The sequence below is a fragment of the Manduca sexta genome, chromosome 24, assembly GCF_014839805.1.
Source record: "Manduca sexta isolate Smith_Timp_Sample1 chromosome 24, JHU_Msex_v1.0, whole genome shotgun sequence".
NCBI lineage: Eukaryota > Metazoa > Arthropoda > Insecta > Lepidoptera > Sphingidae > Manduca > Manduca sexta.
Window position 1 is genome coordinate 7,094,629 of NC_051138.1, and position 22,247 is coordinate 7,116,875.

General features: G+C 34.9%; 1 protein-coding gene across 2 annotated transcripts; it reads right to left on the reverse strand.

The window, feature by feature from the left end:
* Positions 1-988: 988 nt before the first annotated feature.
* On the reverse strand, positions 989-21,384 carry LOC115448746 (acyl-CoA Delta(11) desaturase). 2 transcript variants are annotated; one of them, XM_030176294.2, is made up of 5 exons: positions 21,142-21,384; positions 5,743-5,976; positions 3,954-4,084; positions 2,248-2,453; positions 989-1,967 (listed from the first exon to the last, which is right to left on the reverse strand). In XM_030176294.2, the coding sequence occupies exons 2-5, from the start codon at positions 5,957-5,959 to the stop codon at positions 1,463-1,465; spliced, it is 1,059 nt and encodes a 352-aa protein (XP_030032154.1). In that variant the 5' UTR covers positions 5,960-5,976; positions 21,142-21,384; the 3' UTR covers positions 989-1,462. The 2 variants fall into 2 exon arrangements, with proteins under 2 accessions (XP_030032154.1, XP_030032153.1); XM_030176293.2 differs by having other exon boundaries at positions 21,138-21,384.
* Between the last annotated feature and the right edge of the window lie 863 nt (positions 21,385-22,247).

Sequence of the window (22,247 nt, forward strand, 5' to 3'; positions counted from 1 at the left end):
TTATCCTTGCCAAGTTTCAAATGTTGTTGTACACCGTCAGTAATATAAATATATTTTTTTATATTATAATCAGATGTAATTGAATCGTTAGAGCGATGCAAAACATGATAAAATAGTCTAATCGAAAGTATTTAGTTTAATTGAAAGTTTTACTACTTCGCTCTTTCTGGCGACCACCGCGCTTCGGCACTGTAATCGGTCTAGCTCCTAAACTACTTCTCAGCCCATTATGAAACTTCGCAGGAATTATCTATACAATAGGAGCTATTTTTAGAAAAAAATAAAAAAATATAAATATGCCAACTTTGTGAAATTCAAGTTTGAAACTTTCAAACATATTTTTTCAAAGAAAAAACATTTTTCAATTTCCAAAAATACAATACAAAAGCTCATTAAATGAAGTATTTATTTCATTGCTTTATTTATTTTATTGTAACATTTAAAAACTTGATAATTGGATTCGAAGTGGCGTATACCAGCCGGCCAGTCAATACTTCAAAGTCCTTTAACTCGCTTACCAGGCTTTACACTTTAATAATATTTTGTATCTGGATCGAGGACATATACAGGTATAACATAATCAAATATTACGAAAATCTGAGACATCGAGTTTTTTTTCGTGCCCGCTTCACGTGGAATGACCCATATAACGGTACTTTATCCCGGAGAACTTATTCACGTGGGGGAAGCCGCGAGTAAAATCATCTTCATCATACAAAATACATGTGAATGCAAAAGGAACGTTTTTAACATAATAATCATATCGATAACTAACCAAATAAATTATATCTTGTTTAAAAAACAAGGGTCACAAATAATAGGAACATTCGCGGAGTTTTAAAATAAATCAGACTTTTCTTATGGAGAATATTGTTACGTCGCGTGTCGCAATGTGATTAAAAAGTGGAGCTTTTAGCGATGCACAACAAACATACTGGGTGACGATTTCACTTATTGTAACCACTATTTTATATAAAAGCGTAAACGATATATTCATAACTTTGTTTATTGGTAAGTGCACCAGATATTACAAATTAGAAAAATTAACAGCAACTTGATACACATAAATACTTAATATCAAGCCTTGTAAATTCAAACGTAGTCTTTGCCGTAATCAGTTATAATGGCAAATAAATATTTTAGCGACTCTTTAAAGATTTTAGGCATAGCAAAGTCACCATCATTTCATAGATAAAAGACTAATTCGTTTTAATGAGCACAAGATACTGTGCGTATATAGTGTTAACCACCTTATTTTATCCATAGCTTTTCATAAACCAAATAAATTTTGTATAATCACTTTTGGAATTATTGAATTTCGGAAACAGCTATGTGAAGAGATTATTATTCCGAGTTTTTTAATATTACGGACTTATACATAATATGTGTCATTGATTAGGTGTTAGTCGCTTATAAGCCTGTGAGGTATCATTTCCTTAAAGTTTGCAGAAATCAATATAACTTAGTCATCTTTCGGATTAATACGAATAGCCGCATTGACTTCCTCTTTGTCGTGGTCTTTGTCGCCCCAGCCCCACAAGTGGTGCGAGCCGTCTCCTGTTCGCTGCACTCTCTGTTGTATGATCTCATCCGAAACCGTCTTCAGATCGTAAGCCCAGCCGATTTTCGCGAAGAAATTAATGAAATTTGTGGTGAAATTGAGCCTGTTGTTTCCGAGTTCGGCAGTTTTGTAGTCCCACGGGAACGTGTGATGATAGTTGTGGAATCCTTCCCCGAGAGCGAACATCGAAACTGAGATATTTTCGGATGGCTTGATACTCTTGTCGTAAGGTTTGTCGCCCCACTTGTGCGCTGCCGAGTTCACCAGCCAGGTCACGTTCAAGATGAACGCGTAGCGGAACAACGCCGCCACAAAGAATGCGTTAACCCAAGACTCGCCCCACAAATACACTGGAATCACCGTGGGCATGACGAAGCAGGTGATAGGCATCAGTATCAGATAATACCTAGAAACAATATATTACAAAATTAGTACATACTAAAAAAAGCTGCTGTTATCTGGTGGGATAAGACAGCACTTTCCATGTATTTTTTCAATAGATAGTTTACCTGTTAATTTAAAGTATTTAAGTACTCTAAAAATATGTGGGGGGATTTCTTTGTTTAAATGCGCTAAATGGATGAAAAAAAAAATCATCATCGTTTTTAAATAAACACTTGAGTCAGCCAGCTCATCAACTATGTTAACTGTTACACTATAAAAATTGTAATAGAGTTGTAACTTACTTTTTTTGGAATCTGAGTATGGGATCAGCATACAAGTCACTTAGGTCCAACCCCTTGCCTTTCCTCTTCAGCTCGGGATGTTTTCTGACAAGAAGCCAGCCGATATGCGAAAAGAAAAATCCTCGGGTCGCGTTGTGTGGATCCGCATCAGTCTCCGAGTATTTATGGTGCATGCGATGGTCACGTGCCCAATCTATTGCGGAATCCTATAATATGAAACAGTACATAATTGTTATATGTGTCAATTTTTTAAGACTATAGCAACTGAATTTGGGGCCCGATAATAAGAACGGGAGTCGTAAATGCTTCGACGGATGCAACAAATGAAATAGGTAATAAAGGAGTTTTGTTGCTACTTTTTAAAATCTCAAATTTAATAATACTTAATGTCGAAATAGACGCGCCTTAAAATTGCTATATATCTTCGTATTCAAAGGGACTACACTGTTAATACACACTCATCGACCAGCCATCAGCCAGCCTACAACTCATTATGAGAATGGTTGAGCACCTTCTCGATGCGCCTAACGCTAGGTGATTGCTAGACTTAAAATATCTCGGGATAAAATATATATCTTGGACATAATTTCCTCATCGTTCCATAAAGACACAACTTTTACTTGAAGAGCTTGTGTCGAAATTGATGCATTTACTATAATGATTACAAACGCCTACGCCTATACGCATATAAAGAATTTTAAATGGCTTGAGACGAAACGATTCTAGTTGGCTCAATCTGTGTCATAATAAAATATCATAATATTTTTAGTGTGTCTTGTTGGTATATATATTATGCATACATATTGTTTATTTAACGCGATACGCTTTATCAGACCACAGCTGCGATAAGATTACAACGGTAATATATAAAGTGGAATCGTGTTATGTTTTCACCATACTTCGTGGATTAGGAAACACGATTCTAAATTGCAGATTTTGATTGCACTCAACGATCAAGTTTTAGTGTTATCCGATCGGATGTTGTTTCGGAATCTAAGACTCATTGATTACAAGCAGTCGTATTCAAACATTTTTTATGCGGGCCAGAACGTAAATCCATGACCTACTTCTGTGTCAAAAACGTAATTAAAATATAGTTGTATTTATTTTGATAAAAAGCATACACAATTGACAAAATAACTTTATTCTAATAGAGTTAATATATAGCTCAAATGATCTTGGCTAAAAAGCTTTAGTTATATTGAGATTTTTGAAGTGAGATCAGTCAGATTAGTCACAATTGCGAAGACTCAGCGGGCCGCACGCAAAGGCTCGGCGGACCCCAGGTTTAAATAGCGTAGGTGATTTTAAGGACCTATTACCCAGATATATTCACAAATTTTATTCTTATTATTAATTGACAAAGTGAAGATTATCTAATAAGGATTTGGTACACATATTTTAATATATTTTCTTAAATTGTTATACATTTTAATATAATATATTGTGTTTAACACTGTCTAAATTGGTAGATTATAGGCATTTAAAAAGTAATTTTCAGTTCTTTTATGATTCGTTATTAATTAGGTATTGCAAGAAAAATATTTATTTCGCAAGATCTGCCAAACTTTTTCCAATTAGTATTGCTATATTGCGACAGAATTAGCAACAGAATTCGGAATATTCTTGCAACTACGATTTGGCGATATTATGCATCGTAGCTAACATTACCCTTGATATACTGAGAAAAAATAAAAAACTCTCACCTGAAATGCCATAGTGTTGAATACGACCAAAATAAGTCGTAACGGCCATTTCGCTTTATATGATTTGTGCGCCCACAGTCGATGAGCCCCCGCCGTTATGCCAAGTCCCGACATAACATAAAGCAAATAAGCTGGAAATAAAAGGACATTAAGCTATTACTACAAAATTTATGAGTGATATTTCTTACTAGCAAATACAGGGAATTCTAGTTATAAAATAGCTTTTGCGAGTTTTCCGGGATAAAAGTACTGCTATATATTTTCCCGGTATAGAAAGAAGCCTACATTCTTCTGAGGGGTCAAACTGTCTCCATACTAAATTTTAAAACAAGGAATAAATTTTCCCTGTTTTTGCTACATTTTTCATTGATGCTCCTCTCATATTGATGATAGCGTGATGTTATATAGCCTATAGCCTTCCTCGATAAATGGGATATACAACACTAAAAAATGTTTTCCATTTGTACCAGTAGGTCCTGAGATTAGGGTGTCGAAACAAACAAACTTTTCAGCTTTATATAATAGTATAGAGTATAGATAGATAATTATCTAAATAAGTTTGTTGGGCTTAGATGGATCCATAATATTATCCTTCATGTTATTATGAAAATAATGTATGATAAATTATTTTGGAAGGTGACATTGAAAATCTGATATCACCTATCTGGTAAAGATAACAACCCAGCACAGATATGTCAATCGTTTACCGAATATAATGATTAGTCAGTGATAGCTATAACTTTTTTCCTTTACCAGACATTGCTATTGTCTATATTATAATATTACGATAATATAGTACTGAGTATTTGTTTACATATTTCATAAACCTGAAAATAAGTCTTCTTGCATGTAAACCATATTTTTAAATTGGAGATCCCAGCATTTAAGAATAATTTTTATTGAACCTATCTCATTAGTTTCATAAATCATCAACTGATAATTTTATACAATAACTTCTCACCAAATTTCTAGTTGCTAAACTCTAGTAAGATAAAGTGGATATGTTTATAAAACAAAAGAACATTTAAGTCTATTCTTAAATCTTAACCCATGTATAATAGCCAAGTATTATATTGGTTTTAGTTCATATTTTTCTAAAGATTATTTATATAATTTTCAACAAGACTTTCATGTAGAGATGATTTGTAAGACAATGGTAAATTTTAAATAATAATTGATCAAAATTATCATCAATGTTTGCCCTTGGGATTTGAACCTGCGGACATTCGTCTCGGCAGTCCGTTCCACAACCAACTAGGCTATCGCCGCTTATCAAGGGCACACACCTCTAATTTTTCTAAAAAATTATGTGTGTATTCTTTGTGAATTATCGCTTGCTTTAACGGTGAAGGAAAACATCGTGAGAAAACCTGCATACCTGAGAAGTTCTCTATAGGAATTTCGAGGGTGTGTGGAGTCTACCAATCCGCACTAGGCCAGCGTGGTGGACTAAGGCCTAATCCCTCTCAGTAGTAGAGGAGGCCCGTGCTCAGCAGTGGGCAAGTATATAATACAGGGCTGATATTTTTATTATTATTATATCATCAATGTTTACTATGGTTGCCTTCAGTTCCTAATAGATGATAATATACCATAAATCATACTTATTCATTTACTTATTAACAAACTGTTATACTTATACTGGGATACAAATAAATGTTATGAGATTTAGATGTTTTTAATTTTACTTGCATACTACATTTTTTATTGTTATATTTTATTTGAAAAAAGAAATGTTTTTTGTTTTTTACTATTGCTAACTAAATTTAACGTGTAACTGATTACTTACCAAAAATATCTGTTTGCCATTTTGCATGGACTAAGAAGAGGTATCCGCCATACAATGCCGCAATGTGAAGATATGCAAAAAGTATAATGTTTCTCCACACTAACTGTTTAGGGCGATTGTCAGCTTGCTGCACTGGAGTTGAAGAGAGAGCCAAATCTGGTGTTGCTGCATCACTTTCAAAGAGCACGCCATTGGCGTCTGATGTGTATGGAGGCATTGTGATTTACTCGTAATCTAGAATTTTAAAAACTTATTTACACTCACGAACCTAGGCACAATCACAATATAGTTTATTTTTAGACACTTTAATAGACCAACACTCGCATACCTCACTACGAAAACTAAGACATGTAATCAAAGAAAATTATAATATAGGTAGGTATCTATAGTATCCAATCCAATTAATTTTATGATAGCCTATAGTGTAGTACATATATATCGATGCCTATAGGTATACATAAAATATTTAAAATTTGATATCTAACTGTGCTCAGTGCTGTCAATACCAACTTAATTTTTAAAATAGTGGTCAAAAAGAATTTAATGTAATGCTAGGAAATAGTTATATATCGATGTTATATTCTCTTTGAACTTTAATATTCTCATTCTTATAAACTACATACATTAAAATCTCAAACAGTATCAACGTCTTTATCCGTAGTATTTATTATGTACGTATTTTTATTTTTATAAATTGTATACCCGTGCTTCCTCGGCCGCGTCTCAGCGAAGAGTACGGAATGACAATCCGAAATAGAAAAATATATGAAGGAATTCTATTGTGATTACATCTTTTTTCTTGTCCCTAACCCAAATGAAATAATTAAATAAATAATTACAGGTATTAGGTACTGTGTTAATATACATAAAATAAAGCAAACACTTAATTTACATTTGAATAATCATTTATGAATTTTATAATATGTATTGGTTTTATACTATTAAACTTATAATAATGATTTCCACGTGTTAAAAATAATTTAAAACAAGGTTAATTTATGTCATTCATTTATTTAGGTCATGGAGTTATTATAATAGATTTCTTTTTTGTAAATCGACGGGTCCCAAGAACAAAATCGCATGGAAAAATCAGACGAAATTGATTTTATTACAGATTTGTATTTAACAACCTGAGAACTACACGAAGGTGTAATAATTTTTTTTAATCACATCTATACTGTTTAAGAAAGTTCCTTAAACCTTATTGTTAAACGCTCTTTTTACAGTAAACATTATATTAGCAAAATAATTACAGAATACAATTCAATTCAATTCAATTTTTAAATTGTGGCTCCATCGTTGGCAGACGATGATTTTGCCAATGTCAAAGTTGAAAGTAGGAAAAGTTACGGTAAATTTTTATGGGTCTAATATTATCTATGACTGTTGAGCGGTAAATAAAGCAATGGCAATACAAAATAATCAAAAAACACATTATACGTAAATTCAGAATAAGAATATTATGAATGTATAAAAATATTGAATTCGAAATATAAGAAAATACATACAGTACAAAACAGAGATAAAGAAATAAATTAAGGAGAATATAAAAACAAGTATCAAAAATCATAATCGGATATTATTAATTTTTAAAAATTTATAGAGGACTTTAATAAAAGGGGAATGGACTAAAGTTAAGACAAAGGGAATATTAATTGGGCGGGGGATGTCTGCAGGGAGAAGGTCATAGAGGGGGATTAATAGTTTAGGACAGAAAAAAAATATATGTTCCAAGGAACCCTCGTCCAAGCCACACTCGCACAAGGAGTGATCTTTCACACGAATTTTGGCTAAAAAAATTGGCGTGCAGACAAAACCGAGACGCAGACGAATGATCACAGATGTGATTAGTTTATCAGAAAAATTCTTCCTTCTAAACCAGCATTTTGGAGAAATTGAAGGTTGAATGAAACCGAAATATTTTCCTTTAGTCTGTCTTGATCTTTGCCATATAGTATCCCATGTTTTAAACATATTCGGTTTAGCTAGGCAACGAAGATCTCGTGGAAAACAGGCATTGTATGATTCATCACCCCAATGACAGGCCGCCTTGGCAATAGAATCCACGGTTACATTACCCGGAATACCAGAGTGACTGGGAATCCATGCCAAAGCCACATTTATTCCTAAAGTATGACATTTGTAAAGAAGTTCTTTAATTTGAAGGGATAGAAGAAAATTGTTACGGGATCGAAAATACGATTTTGATAAATCCATAAGACAACTTAGGGAGTCTGAAAGTATAATTGTTTTGTTTAAATTGTGGGAGAGTACATATGAAACAGCCTCAAAAAGCGCAATGGCTTCCCCCTGGAAAAAACTGAACAGAATTGAGAACAGCGGAAGTTTAGAATAATTTTGAATTTAGGGATCCATACTGCAACACCAACACGGCCATTTTCAGAAGATTTAGATGCATCGGTATAAATAGAAAGCCAGTCAGGCCAATCCCTGTCTAAAATATAATTGAGTTTAGCATCAGCTCCAGGGTCGTTTTTATGAATATTGAAATTAAGACAGATATTAGGTTGAAAAACTAAGGCTTCATAAGGAATTTCAAAAAGAGGGTTAATTTTAGATTGAACAATAGGAGTACGCATACTAAGGAATTGATTGAAACTGTTAATAATAAGAGGTAAATCCTTATGGGACCAATATGAAGAAGTAAGAGTCAGATGTGATAGAGAGCGTAGAAGAGGGAGTAGAGGATGGGATTTATACTGTATAATATTAAAAAAAAACCTGTCTGATAGAAATTGACGACGCAAATGAAGAGGAGGTTCCACACACTCCACCTGCATGGCATTAATTGGAGAGCATTTCATAGCCCCGGTAATAATTCGCAAGCATTTGGCCTGGACTAAATCTAATTTGGCCATGGCAATTTTATTACATGGTTCCAAAATGGGAGAACCATAATCAAAATGACTTCTAACAATGGCGTTGTACAGAATTCTTTGACTGGAAGGATGAGAACCCCAGCGGACACCAGAGAGGGCACGAAGGACATTAACACCCTTTTCTGATTTTTTTAAAATATATTCAATATGATAAAGACCGGATAATTTTGAATCCAGAATAATCCCAAGAAACTTTACTTTTTCCAAAATCATAATGCGATTCTTTTCCACAAACAGATTTATAGAAGGTGTAGATCGTTTGCGCGAAAATATGATAGCATTACATTTGGGCACCGATAGGCTCAAGCCATGATCACCCAACCACTCATTTAGGTAATGCAAAGCGGAATTTAATGGATTAACAGCATCAATCACAGACGGAGCACTGCAATAAAGGGCAATATCATCAGCATATTGTAAAATCTTGCAAAAACTATTTACTGAGGAGTCCAAATCGCTAGTGTATAAATTGTATAAGATAGGACTCAAAACGGAACCCTGAGGAAGACCTTTCCAAACAAGCCGAGGGGAAGAAACGAAATTTTGATGACGCACTACAACCGAGCGCTCCATAAGAAGAGTAAATATGAAATTGACTAATCTCGCAGGAAAGCTAAGATGTAGCATCTTCAGCCTAAGTAGCGGAAGTTGGACATTGTCATAAGCAGACGCCACATCTAAAAATACTCCTATAACACTTTCATTTTTTGAAAAAGCAATACGAACATCTGTCATCAAAATGCTTAAGCTGTCTAATGTACCCATCCCTTTTCTAAAACCAAATTGAGATTTAGGAAGAATGCCTTTGGATTCTATAATCCACTCGAGTCGATTTTTTATAAGATTTTCCATGATCTTACCTAGAACTGAGGACAAGGCAATTGGTCTATAGGAAGATGAACAGTTAGAGTCTTTTCCAGGTTTTAAAATGGGAAGAATAATTTGAGATTTCCAGGATTCTGGAATAATACCGCTAATAAAAAAAGAATTGATTAGATTAAGGAAATACTCCTTACAGGTTGAAGAAGATTTACAGATGAAAGAATAGGGTATCCCATCCACACCCGGGGCAGAGTCCTGGAGATGGTCCAGAGCACAGGAAAGTTCAGAGAAAGAGAACAAACCATCAAATTTATCTAAGGAAGGACCGGATGATATATTCATCGAGATAAAACAATTATAATTTGGGACAAATGGAGGAGCCAAGTTATTAAAAAAATCATCCAGCCACATGCTAGAATCATTGGAAGAGATCATGGGAGAATGGTCATCATAAGCCCTGCGAAAAGCTTTGATTTTCTTCCAGACCAACGAAGCGGGTGAGCGAGGTGATAATGATTCACAAAAATTTAACCAACCTAATCTCTTCTTCTTAGCTAGCAGACGGCAAGTACGAGCTACAATTTTCTTCAAATCCAAGAAATTAAACATAGTTGGAGAAGCTGCGAAAGATTTTTCAGCTTCTTTACGGCAACGAATGCCCTCAGAGCACTCAGCATCCCACCAAGGCGGAGAAGGAATAAAATTACGAGCTGAATTTTTCTGAGGAATACTGAAATCAGCTGCCTGTAACAGGCAAACGACAAAAGCATCATAAAGAGATAAGGCATTATCAGAGGTAATTTGGGGAAGAGATTGAACTTTACCATCTAAAAAAGAAGAAAATGAATCCCAATCAGCTTTAATAAGGCGATATTTTTGAAGCGGGGGAAGAGAAGGAGCAGGAGAATAAGATTTCGAAGTAGTGATTAATATCGGAAAATGGTCACTTCCATATGAATTAGGAAGAACAGACCAGGACAGAATCGAAACTAAAGAGGGAGAGGCAAAGGAAAGATCGGGTATGCTTATATTTTGGGAAGGGGCGCCTCTGCGAGTAGCAGAACCATCATTTAAAACACAAAGATTAATATCATCTAAAAGGTCAAGTAAGAAAGATGAAGATGGATCATTACAATGAGACCCCCAAAGACTATGACGGCAATTAAAATCGCCCAACACAATTAATGGACCAGGAGTAGAAGTAAGAATAGAGTTTAGTTCAGAAAGTAAATGAGCATCAGGGTGTGGAATGTAAATTGAAACATAGGTAATATTTATGGATCTAATGGCCACAATATGAAAACCAGGATTATGCCGGCGAATTGGGATTTGCGTAAAAGAAATGGATCTACTAACTAGAAGGGCGCAACCCGCCCGGCCATCATCTCTGTCATCACGAAGACAAGAAAACCCCGGAACTCTAAATATAGAGCCGGGACTAAGCCATGTCTCCGACAAAGCAAAGATGACAGGAGAAAATTTATTAATTAAATAAAAAATTTCATGTCTTTTCTGTTTGATGCTTCTACAATTCCATTGAAGAATTTTGAGGTCCATGATTAGACACAAGAATTTAATAGCTGTTCTAATAAAAATAAGACTTTGGGCGGTACATTATTGTTGAATTTTGATAAAAAATTCACCAAAGAACATGTTAAATACTCAATCAGGTTATCATCCGGAGAGTCAGTGGGAGTTCTTTCAATATGTGGATTTTGAATAGCGCAACCGTTAGGTTGTGATGATGAAGGGGGGTTCACAATGGAACTATGAGCCACTGCATCAAATGATTTTCCGAAAACACCTTTATTTCTATGGGAGCGAAAAACAGTTTTGACATGGGAAGAGTTAGCAGGTGACTGATGAATGACAGAAGAAGAAGGAAGGATTTGAGATTTTTGAGTGAAGAGAAACTGGCTATTTTGAAGTTGAGAGTGGTTTGCTGTGAAATCCGCATAAGACAATTTGGATGGGGGATATCTGGAAGAAGCCTCACGATAACTGATGTTATCCTGAGACATTACTTGCTTTATAATTTTTTGTCTAGCATGTTCAGGGCATTTCGGGTCAGTAGCCTTATGATTACCACCTCTGCACAACAGGCAAGTTACATTAGTCTCGGGAACATCACAGTTATCGCCATGGTGGGGCTGAGAGCACCGAAAGCATCGGGGATTTGATCTGCATTGAGCGCGTACATGGCCAAAACGCAAACAATTCAGACATTGAATAGTTGGGAGCTGATAACAGGACACAGGAAGCGAAGCGTGATAGCAAAAAACCCTCTCCGGGAGAACTTGCCCTGAGAAAGTCAAAACTACCGTAGAGGAAGGGGCCCAGGTGACTGTGTTATCTTTTTTAGTTTTAAAGTTCAGTCTCCTAGCTCTGAGAACTTGTCCACAATTAGGTGGAGTTACGATATCTGAGACAAATTCTTCCAAAGACCAATCTGTCGGAATGTCTCTAACAACACCCATGCGAGTGACTTGGAAGCGAGGGATAGTAGCATCGAAATTATTTTGGGATAATACGGTATTCCCCACAAAATTATTTGCTTCTTCCGCAGAACTAAATTGGACAGATAATTTGTTACGTCCAAGAGACTTAATACCACCATCTATAACACCTTTAATATCATGTCTATACATGAATTGTGCAAATTTAAGGGCTTTTAACAACACTCCTGAAGAAGGATCCGACATAGATTTTGATATGAAAACCATAAAAGGTCCTTTGTCAGAGGCAGAATATAAGAGTTTTGAATTGATATCAAAACCAGGGACAGAAAAAACGGATTGAATGGATTCCGATGGTGGTCTATTTTTTTTTATTTCACTAATATGAATATGATCAGCCGAACGTTTCAGGACTGACCTATTATTTGTAGTATTTAAATTCGATGTGCAATCCATGAATACAGCTAAGTCAGGGGGTTTCCCTCCTCCTCCGTCTGGAGGGTCCTCGGAACTCATATCTTTGTTATGATGATGGATTGAGAGTAACTTACGCAACGTGGTCAGCGGTTAAAGATAGACACCGCCCAACAGTACAGACGATGTTTATTTTTATTTTTTTAGCCAAATAATTAAGAACACGTAACTTTCCTGAGCAAAATTCCTGATGTCCAAGAATATTAAGGGTTTTCCAATATTTTTTCCCTATAATTATTTAATATAGCTTTTGCTCGCGGCTCCGCCCGCGTTATAAAGTTTTTCAGGCTAAAGTTTTCCATTATAAAAGTAGTCGTTTCCCGGGAGCCTATGTTCTTCCCAGGGTTTCAAACTGTCTCCATACCAAATTTTATCTTAATACGTTGGGTAGTTTTTGAGTTTAAGACGTTCAGGCAAACGGATGCAGCGGGGGAATTTGTTTTATAATATATTTTTTTAGAACTTTTTAAGAGGAATAATCCCGACATACATCATTGTTGCATAACTTTAACCGTTTACGCAGAGCACGCAACGGAAGCTCTCAAAACTAATAAATTGTCCCCGTATTTGTAACATGTTTCATTACTGCTCCGCTCCTATTGGTCATAGCGTGATGATATACAGTCTATAGCACCCCACAAATAAAGGGCTATCCAACACAAAACGAATTTTTCAGTTCAAACTGGTAGTTCCTAAGATTAGCCATTACTCCTCCGCTCCTATTGGTCATAGCGTGATGATATATAACTTAGAGCACTCCACGAACAAAGGGCTATCCAACGCAAAAAGAATTTTTCAATTTGGACCGGTAGTTCCAGAGATTAGCCATTGCTGCTCCGCTCCTATTGGGTATAGCGTGATGATATATAGCCTATAGCAATCCACAAATAAAGGGCTATCCAACGCAAAAAGAATTTTTCAGTTTGGACCGATAGTTCCTAAGATTAGTAAACAAATATAATGAGAAAGCTTCGAACTGCTAAGCTATCGGGAGTTACACGTGTCATTGTGAGTCAACCATAAAAGATAGACATATGCTGTCGTGGGATATTTTTTACATAATTTTAAGGAGAACATTTCCGTCATACATGATTTCTATGTAGCTTTAACCATTAAGGTTGCACACGCGACGGAAGCTTAAAAAATGGAGTAACTTCTCCCGTTTTCCCAACATTGCCCTTCACTGCTCTGCTCCTATTAATTGTAGCGTGATGAAAAGTATACTATAACCAGCACAGGAGTATGAAAAATAATTGTACCAAGTTTCGTGAAAATCCGTCGAGTAGTTTTTGTTTCTATAACGGTTATACAGACAGACAGACAGACAGACAGACAGACAGACAAAAATTTTACTAATTGCATTTTTGGCATCAGTATCGATCCCTAATCACCCCCTGATAGTTATTTTTTAAATATATTTCATGTACAGAATTGACCTCTCTACAGATTTATTATAAGTATAGATAACAGTCAGAGCTGTCAAAGTCAAATTCCGTTTATCATTACAGAATACAGATTTTTAAATTTTTCTTGACAACGTCCAACCAGAGATTTTTTTTTATTTTGATTTTTCCTTTATTATTGGGAAGGCAAAGGGTTTTGGCCCATAGAGCCTCGCCAACCAGAGAGAATAATAGAATAGTCGCCGCGTGACATATCTTCCCTTCTGCCAGCCAGACCGCGCAGACGAATACTTCCGGAAACGCCCGATGTCATCAGCTAGGATAGCGGCGGGTAACATTATCTTATCTTCTAGTGCAGTCCCGGGCATAGAGTCCCGGGAACGAAACCGTATGGACATTTACCGGCATGTTCTTTACAGCTCGGAGCAAGCGCGGCGTGATTGTCAGATGCGAGTTTGTATTTTTGCAGAGACTAACATTTTTATAAGTTGTGAATTATATCATTACAATTGGCAATAAATTGGATTAATTAGTATATTTTGAGACGTTAATATACTAGTTAGTGGGTTTTATGATGTCTGCTTTGTCACGAAAGAAGAGAATTTTGAATTTAGCCCTACAGCAACATAATGTCGATCTTACTTCTCTTAAGAAAATAGACAACGAAGACCTTAATCTACGTAAGAATTATTTTTCACAAGTATCACACAATTTTTGATATCAATCAATAGTTTTTTTTTTTTAACGAAATAAAGGTAATTTAAATAAAAATAACTTCACACCCTATTTACTTACTGTCTTATGTGATTATAGTATGTTCTTAGTGCAGTGCCCGTGGGTTTTTACCTCGGATCTCTCAGAGGGTGAACGAATTTTCATATAACCTACGGGATATTGTTTTATATGCTCAAAGTAGCAACTTCTACCAATATTATATTGTGCAATTAATTTTTTCAATGTATATAAAAAAAATGAAAGCATAATATTTTGTATGAAATTATATATCGAATACTTGTTTACCTAATTAGATAAAGACAAAAATTTTTCTTACATTCCGTATATTACGAGGTTTATTTGAAAGGTCGTACAAAATGCATTTTTTCTGGCTAGTTCAGTTATAAGTGAAGTGTCCAGTAGATATTGTGTGCATGAATAGTAAAATTCTGTGATTTTGTTGAAATGTTAAAATATTATCAAAGCTGTTTTTTAATCGGAGCCACTTGAAAATCCTTACTTAATACGGGAAGCCGTATTTACCGGGACGTTCCGTATTTTAGGCACAGATTAAAATGTCCCGTAAATCGATCGATCTACGATTGACAAGTACTCACGCATCCAACGTTCGCATTTTTGCATACATAATATCAATTCGGTTTTTTAATAAGTTTAATAGAAAGCAGGTAAATGTCCGTTTTAATAACGAATATATACTTAACCCTTTACCACATCGTGGTTCGTATTTGAACCCAACCAAAAAATCGGTCATAATTTTCGAATGGGAAAATGTTTCAACATTTTGTGCATAACGTATCAAATACGTTGCATTGAAAAGTCACATGATTTAAAAAAAACGCCATCTATCCGTGTATTTATGAACTAATCGTCGTTCAAATTTGAAAAACAGATTGCTACTGGTAAGAAACTGTTTTTACTATTTCACAATTATAAAATAAATATAAAATTGTGAGTTAGTGCTATTAAATAAATAAAATCGAGGAGAGCGGTGTCTGCAGATTGTTACAGGGTAAGATTTTATTATTTCATACTTGTAGAAAAAAGTTATACACACACACCATCACGCATTTTATCCCCGAAGGGGTATGCAGAGGTGCAACCAGGGCACCCACTTTTCGCCAAGTGTGTTCCGTCCCATGATGTGATAGGGGGCGAGCCTATCGCCATATCGGGCACAAATCCAGACTCCGGGCTGATACTGAGCAGAAAAACTCAATTATCACTTTGCCCGACCCGGGATTCGAACCCAGGACCTCAAAGCGCTGCCGTACCGCGCATGCAGTACAACTACGCCACCGAGGCAGTCAAAAATCAAAAGTTATTCGTAATTATTAATTTGGATCATATTTGGCACAACATGCAGAAATATTATTTTTCTATCGTAGCTTATTTTGGCCAATATGCAATAATGTGAACATTTTTGGATTTATATTATTTTAAATCCAAAAATGCAAATTATATTATTACAGAAAGCTTGGTGACATGGACCCACGTCGGTTTTACGGGGGTATACATACGATAATCAACGATTTCCCGGACGACAGTTTTAACGAAGATTTGTCAGACGATGAACAACTGAGAAATAGAGGACGACAGCGACAGGCAGTGGCGGCTCATCCGAAAGAGCGCTGGTGTAGTGCACTCCCACGAAAATTACGTACTTATATAATTTAATAATTTATATATATTTAAAATACATAAGATCCTTACATTACATTCTTTATATTTTACTATGCCTATAAAAAGTCTATTATATTACCTATATAGGTACACGTAGCGTCAATTTGTAACAAGTGGAGCGCCAGCGATTGTGCTCGTATGAAACGAAGTTTAGTACGACTCTTAGTACTGTATTCAATGAGTGCGAAAGAGAGAAATCGACTCGGGCTGACGCGTGAAACAAAAGATATCGTATGAGAAATTAGCCTAAATTAGCGTAATCTGGAGCGCCGCTCACGCGTCACTCAGTTGTCGTTCAGCCACGCCGCGCGCCGAGTGGATATGTTATGCGCAGTTGTCGTTTTTATGTATACAAACAACTTCAAGCAAGCTCGTCGACTTCGTCAGTTAATTCGCAGTTTTTTTTAAATAAGTATTAAAAAATAGTTTGTGTGCGATATTTTGTGTTAAAATGGAACAATACAGTATATCTTTTATAAAACAGTCAAAAGAAATGCGGCTAAATACAAATAAAATAAATTGTAAGCTCTAGTTTTTCAATTATTTTTTTGTGAACCCCCATCAAAAAATTTCACGAGCCGCCTCTGGCGACAGGTACCGCCTCTGTATATTCCAGAATCTGATGAATCTGAGTCTGAACCTGATGATAACGTACCATTATCTCAATTAGCCGCCTCTTTAACTAGAGCTTCGAGGGCTGAGAAACCTCGATGGAGAGACGGGTTTTTGGAAAGAAATGAAACCGAATTACAATTTACTGGAGATTTGGCTTTGCCTGTAGCCATTACAGCTTTAGAGATACCATTACAATTCTTCGAATACTTGTTTACTGACGATATTTTGCACATATATGCCACGAAACCAATAGATATGCTGTTGAAAAACGACCTGGGAAGATTTGCAATATTACCGTGAAAGAACTTAAACCTCAGAATAAGAACAAGCATAGAAGGAATCTAAATTACCCTAATATACTTATCCTATTTTTTCAAATAGGCCAAAACCGTTGAAAAGAACGAGACAAATATTATGTTGCTAAGGTCGGCTTGCGTACACTTTAAAATAATCAAATGGTTACCTTTGGTCATCTTTATGATGCCGAATTAAAAAGCAAATAAAATGTCAAATGTTCCAACTTGCCAATCTCAAAACAATGTCACAAACGCGCTCACACAATTTAGTTACGTTATACTTCAGCGCGTACTTTTCTAAAGTGGCTACATGTTGTGTAAAATTATTGTTGTTAATTTTAATAAATACACAGTGCTGTTTAAGTAAAATATAGCCCTAGGAACAAGCAATGGCCTGCGTTATTGTGGGGTGTAAATCTCATTCTTCTCGTAAAGAAAATGAAACTGAAATCATCAGCTTCCATCGGTGAGTAAACAAAAAACCTAATATATTTGCATAAACCCTGTACATAAGTGCAAAAGTGTTATTAATTATACTTTATTATGCTCTAGTCATATTATAATCTGCTGTTGGCCATTCGATCCAGTCATTATTAAGTATTTTTCATTTTTACCAATTTACGTAGTCGTGTTCAATAGTGTTGTGCTGCATATTCTTTCGATAACATAAATGTTGGTATATTGTAGTTTACTATTTTGCATTAATTGCCTTTTACTTTCAATATTCGGTGGTGTAGTGGTAAAAGCCACTTGGAAACCGTGCGCTAAGGCTGGGGTCGAGGAAACTATCTGATTTTCATAGTGTGTTTCGTATGAAACATTGTATAATGTGTTTCATTGCAGATTCCCCACAGATGATGCTATGAGGCAAAAATGGATCGTTTCCATAGCTCGTCCCAATTGGCATTGAAAAAAACAGCACCGTGTTTGCTCTAAGCATTTCGACAAAGTTTTATTAACATTGAAATAAGTTATCAAACATATGTGACATGAATGATACCGCTGTGTTTTAATTTTACTGTCCCATTTTAGTAGCTTCTGTCAAATCACACCTCTTGGGTATCTTTTAATCGCTAAGAAAGTCAGAAAAGAACAGAAGGCGTACTGGCTTTCTCCTAGACGAAATACTGGCCGATTTCTTGTTTGTTACTTACAGCGGTTTCCATTTCTTCCGAAATTTCTAACATTTTCATAATTTAATAATCTAAATGCTAAACTATTTTTGTGTGAATCACGTTTCGGAAGGCATGGAAACTGCTGTAAAGAAATTATTTTTTGTTTCCTGTTAAGTAACAAATGAATACATTATAAATAAGTAAATGGTCCATCTTAGAATTTGCTGATAGCATATTAATTTCTATTCAACTCTATTATTCTATTATTTGAGTATGAAGGAAAGAAGTCAACATAGAGTATGAATAAGCTAACTGCCAAAATATGATTTGTGATAAAATAGTTAAACAGCTAAGTACTTTTTGAAGCTTTAAATTTTTATTGTAATAATTAAACCATAAGTAAATATCTATGTATCTAGGATATAAAGTAAGACGGATATGATATTATTTTGTAAAGACTGCTATTAATAAACATAAGTAGTTTTGTTGTTTATTAATATAAATACTTACTTTATTTATGTTACGAAGATTTAAACCTAAATACATAAAACATAAATACATGATGAATAAATAACTTCCTTTTTTATTTAAATTCATCTGGTGAGTCATTACATTTGTAAAAATAACCCAAAACAAATCATTACTCAGTTTCATTTTACCCAGTTAACTCGAGTTAACTGGGTAAAATGAAACTGTTTTATCCTGTGTTGGCACATCACTACATCAAACCTTCCTCAGAAGTTCGGCGTTTTAGTAAAAAGGATAAAACCTACCAAAATGTGACATGCCCTAATGCAGTGATGCATATATTACCATATATATTATAATTCTCTTTGCAGTGATGGTTTATAATAGACATGTGGGTGGAGTGGACTTATTAGACGCTCTTCTTGGTTACTACAGGATTCAGATCAGATCCAAGAAATTCTATCACCACATATTTTTTCACATGATCGATATGATTACAGTCAATGCGTGGTTGCTGTACAGGCGAAGTTTGAATAATTCACAACCACAATTGCCCTTAGCAGAGTTCTAGTGCGCAGTAGCTGAAGGAATATTGTTACGCGCCGCTATCCTAGTCGATGATATCGGGCGTTTCCGGAAGTATTCGGCTGCACAGTCAGGCTGGCAGAAGAGAAGATATGTCACACGGTGACAATTCTATTATTCTCTCTGGTTGGATGTTGTCAAAAAAATTCTAAAATTGTATTCTGTAATTATTTTGCTAATATAATGTTTATTGTAAAAAGAGTGTTTAACAATATGTAAATCTATTGATCCGCTTAGCATAAAGTAAAAAAGGACATTCAATTTTACATGCTACCTGAAATGTTTATGCAAATGCAGTACAACAAAAAAATAACAAGGTGCATGATGATCAAAAATAGGTTTCTTTTCTGTTAGTTCTGTTAAATTTCTTTCTCTACTGAAGTATGAAATGGAGTAACTTTAATTATGTATTAATTAAAAAAAATATATCAGTTGAGTAAATAATAATTGTATTGATAATTATTATTTCATATTTAATTATGTTTAATGTAAAGAGAATAATAAAAATCAAAATTTGTGTCAAAGAACAAAGATTGTTATTTTGTTACAGTATTATTATTGTTCAAAATAATAGTCACAGTCTAACACACTAGTGGATGCAAACTGAAATTAGTGGTTTTTTTTGTAACATTTGCTATTTATGGAAATTTCTCCTTATTTTTCTTAATTTATGAATAGTTTGATGGTCTGAAGTTAACAACTCAACTGTCACTAGCTGGTGCAACAATCCTACCTAATATATAAGGAGTACATCATTTATAGCCTACAGCTCAACACTAATTGATAAGCATTTAAGCAAAATTGATTAGTTGATTTTATATTTCAAGCCTTACCTACTTAGAAGATCAGAGGTATTCTTGAAATTCTAATTATTTTTATGAATTTTTGGTGTCTAGGGTGGGTGAAAAGTAAGTAAACCATTAAACTTACTATTAATCATATAATGTAATTACATTATTTTTATATTACTGGGAAACAATAATATAAAAATATTTTTTTGCTCATCATAGCCTTTAAGGATATAATAGAGAGGGAGGAATCCTATGTCTTGAAATTGGCTAAAAAGAATTATGTTCAACCATAGAATAAGATAAGGGGTAAACAAATTTCAATAAGTAATAAATAGTTGAAATAACAAATGGGTGTCAGTAGATGAAACTGAAGGTTGTCTCTAGCACTCGCTCGAAACAATGTCTATGAATCACCTTATGGTGAATATAAATATGAAATGGGATGCTCTAAATACGTATTTACACCTATCCTACCTATCTATTATGTAAGTTTAAACATTTGATCTGCAATTGACCTCACTTTATTGTAAAAAGAAAGTTATTAATCTTTAACAATATTGAAAAAAATACTAACATCATAGTTTTAAGTTAGTAAACTGATTGATCTAACATAATGATTATTCAGTTTCTTTTTAAACTCAGAATACGAAAAAACTCCAACCATCAATATATACATACATACTTACCTATATCAATTATATTTAACTATAAAATATATATCATAATATATCGTTGATAATATGTAAGTAGAAAATAATAATATAATGTTAGACGAAAGAACTTCTTAAATTTGTTTAAGGTAATAGTATAAAACTCCAAGCAAAGACCTTCCAAAATTAATTTGAATGAAGGTATTAATTATTTTTAAAGACTAAGTATTCTTAAAGACTAGGTACAGAAAAGAAAATCATATTACCGTCGCAGTTTTTTTTTTACCACAAATTAATTACGTAAATCATTTTATGATTAAGTAAGTACATAATATTAAATACAAATTTAATGCAAACAGTAAGAAACACATTTATGTATTATAATAATATAATAATATAACTTACCTACCGGTCAGATAAACAAACGAAACCCTTTTAACACTACACTTGTATTTTTCACTGTTAATGTTTTGATGTCGCACATCTACATAAGGAGTTATTTAATCGTCTGCAGAGTTTTATGTATTATTTTCCAACAACAATTATTAAACATTGGACTCGTATCATGCGTCTCGGGCCAACGCCACTGATGCGTTCACGTGTCAGTTAGACTGTTTGGCGCAGCCAGTGTGGTTGCGCAAATAATATAATTTCCTAAACCCGTGGTGATAAATATAAATATTATGAGAATGCATCGTATTGACTTCTGTAAGTCGTACAATGCGAAGAAAGAATTCTCTACGCACTTTCTTATGCAAGCCTTAATTTATTTTAAGTTCTAAGACCAGACCTAATAAAATTATAGGCTAATAGACGGAATAATAAAATTATTCCGTCTACCAGTAGACACCTAGTCACACAAATTTAAGTTTTTTTGACACCTCCCCCCAATATTATTACAGGTGGCCGCTTGACATACTAATGGGACCCTTTTCCTTTGTTGTGAAGCAAAACGGAGCGCCTCATGCTTCAGTTCGCATGTCTGGTCAGATCATTCCCTGCACCACTAGAGTCAAATATTTAGGAGTGATCCTTCATCAGAAGTTGACCTTCGTCCCGCAACAAGATCCAAATCTTTTCTACGTGTATTAGGCCGATCATGACTTACGCGTCGCCCGCGTTCGCGCATATACAGCTTGCTCGACTTCTGCGTTTGCAGGTTTTGCAGGACAAATTTCTGAGATGTGCACTCTGTGCCCCGTGGTACGTCCGCAATCGCAACCTCCACGTGGACACCGATATGCCGACCATCAGGTACTTTATGCACATGTTAGCAGTGAGCAGACGCTACTTCGATAAGGCAGTCAACCTTCCGACCCACCCATTAGGCTCAATTCGAAATACATTCCGTACTTACAGACCCAGAGGACGATATATGTAACTCTGGCAACCGCCTCAAGCATGAGCAGCTCAAAAAGCTCAAACACTCCACACGACCGCAGCTCCGTCTTCGCCGCGTCCCCCATCCCCCCGAGCCTTCTGATAATTCTGGCCCGCATGCCGATGTAAACTAGG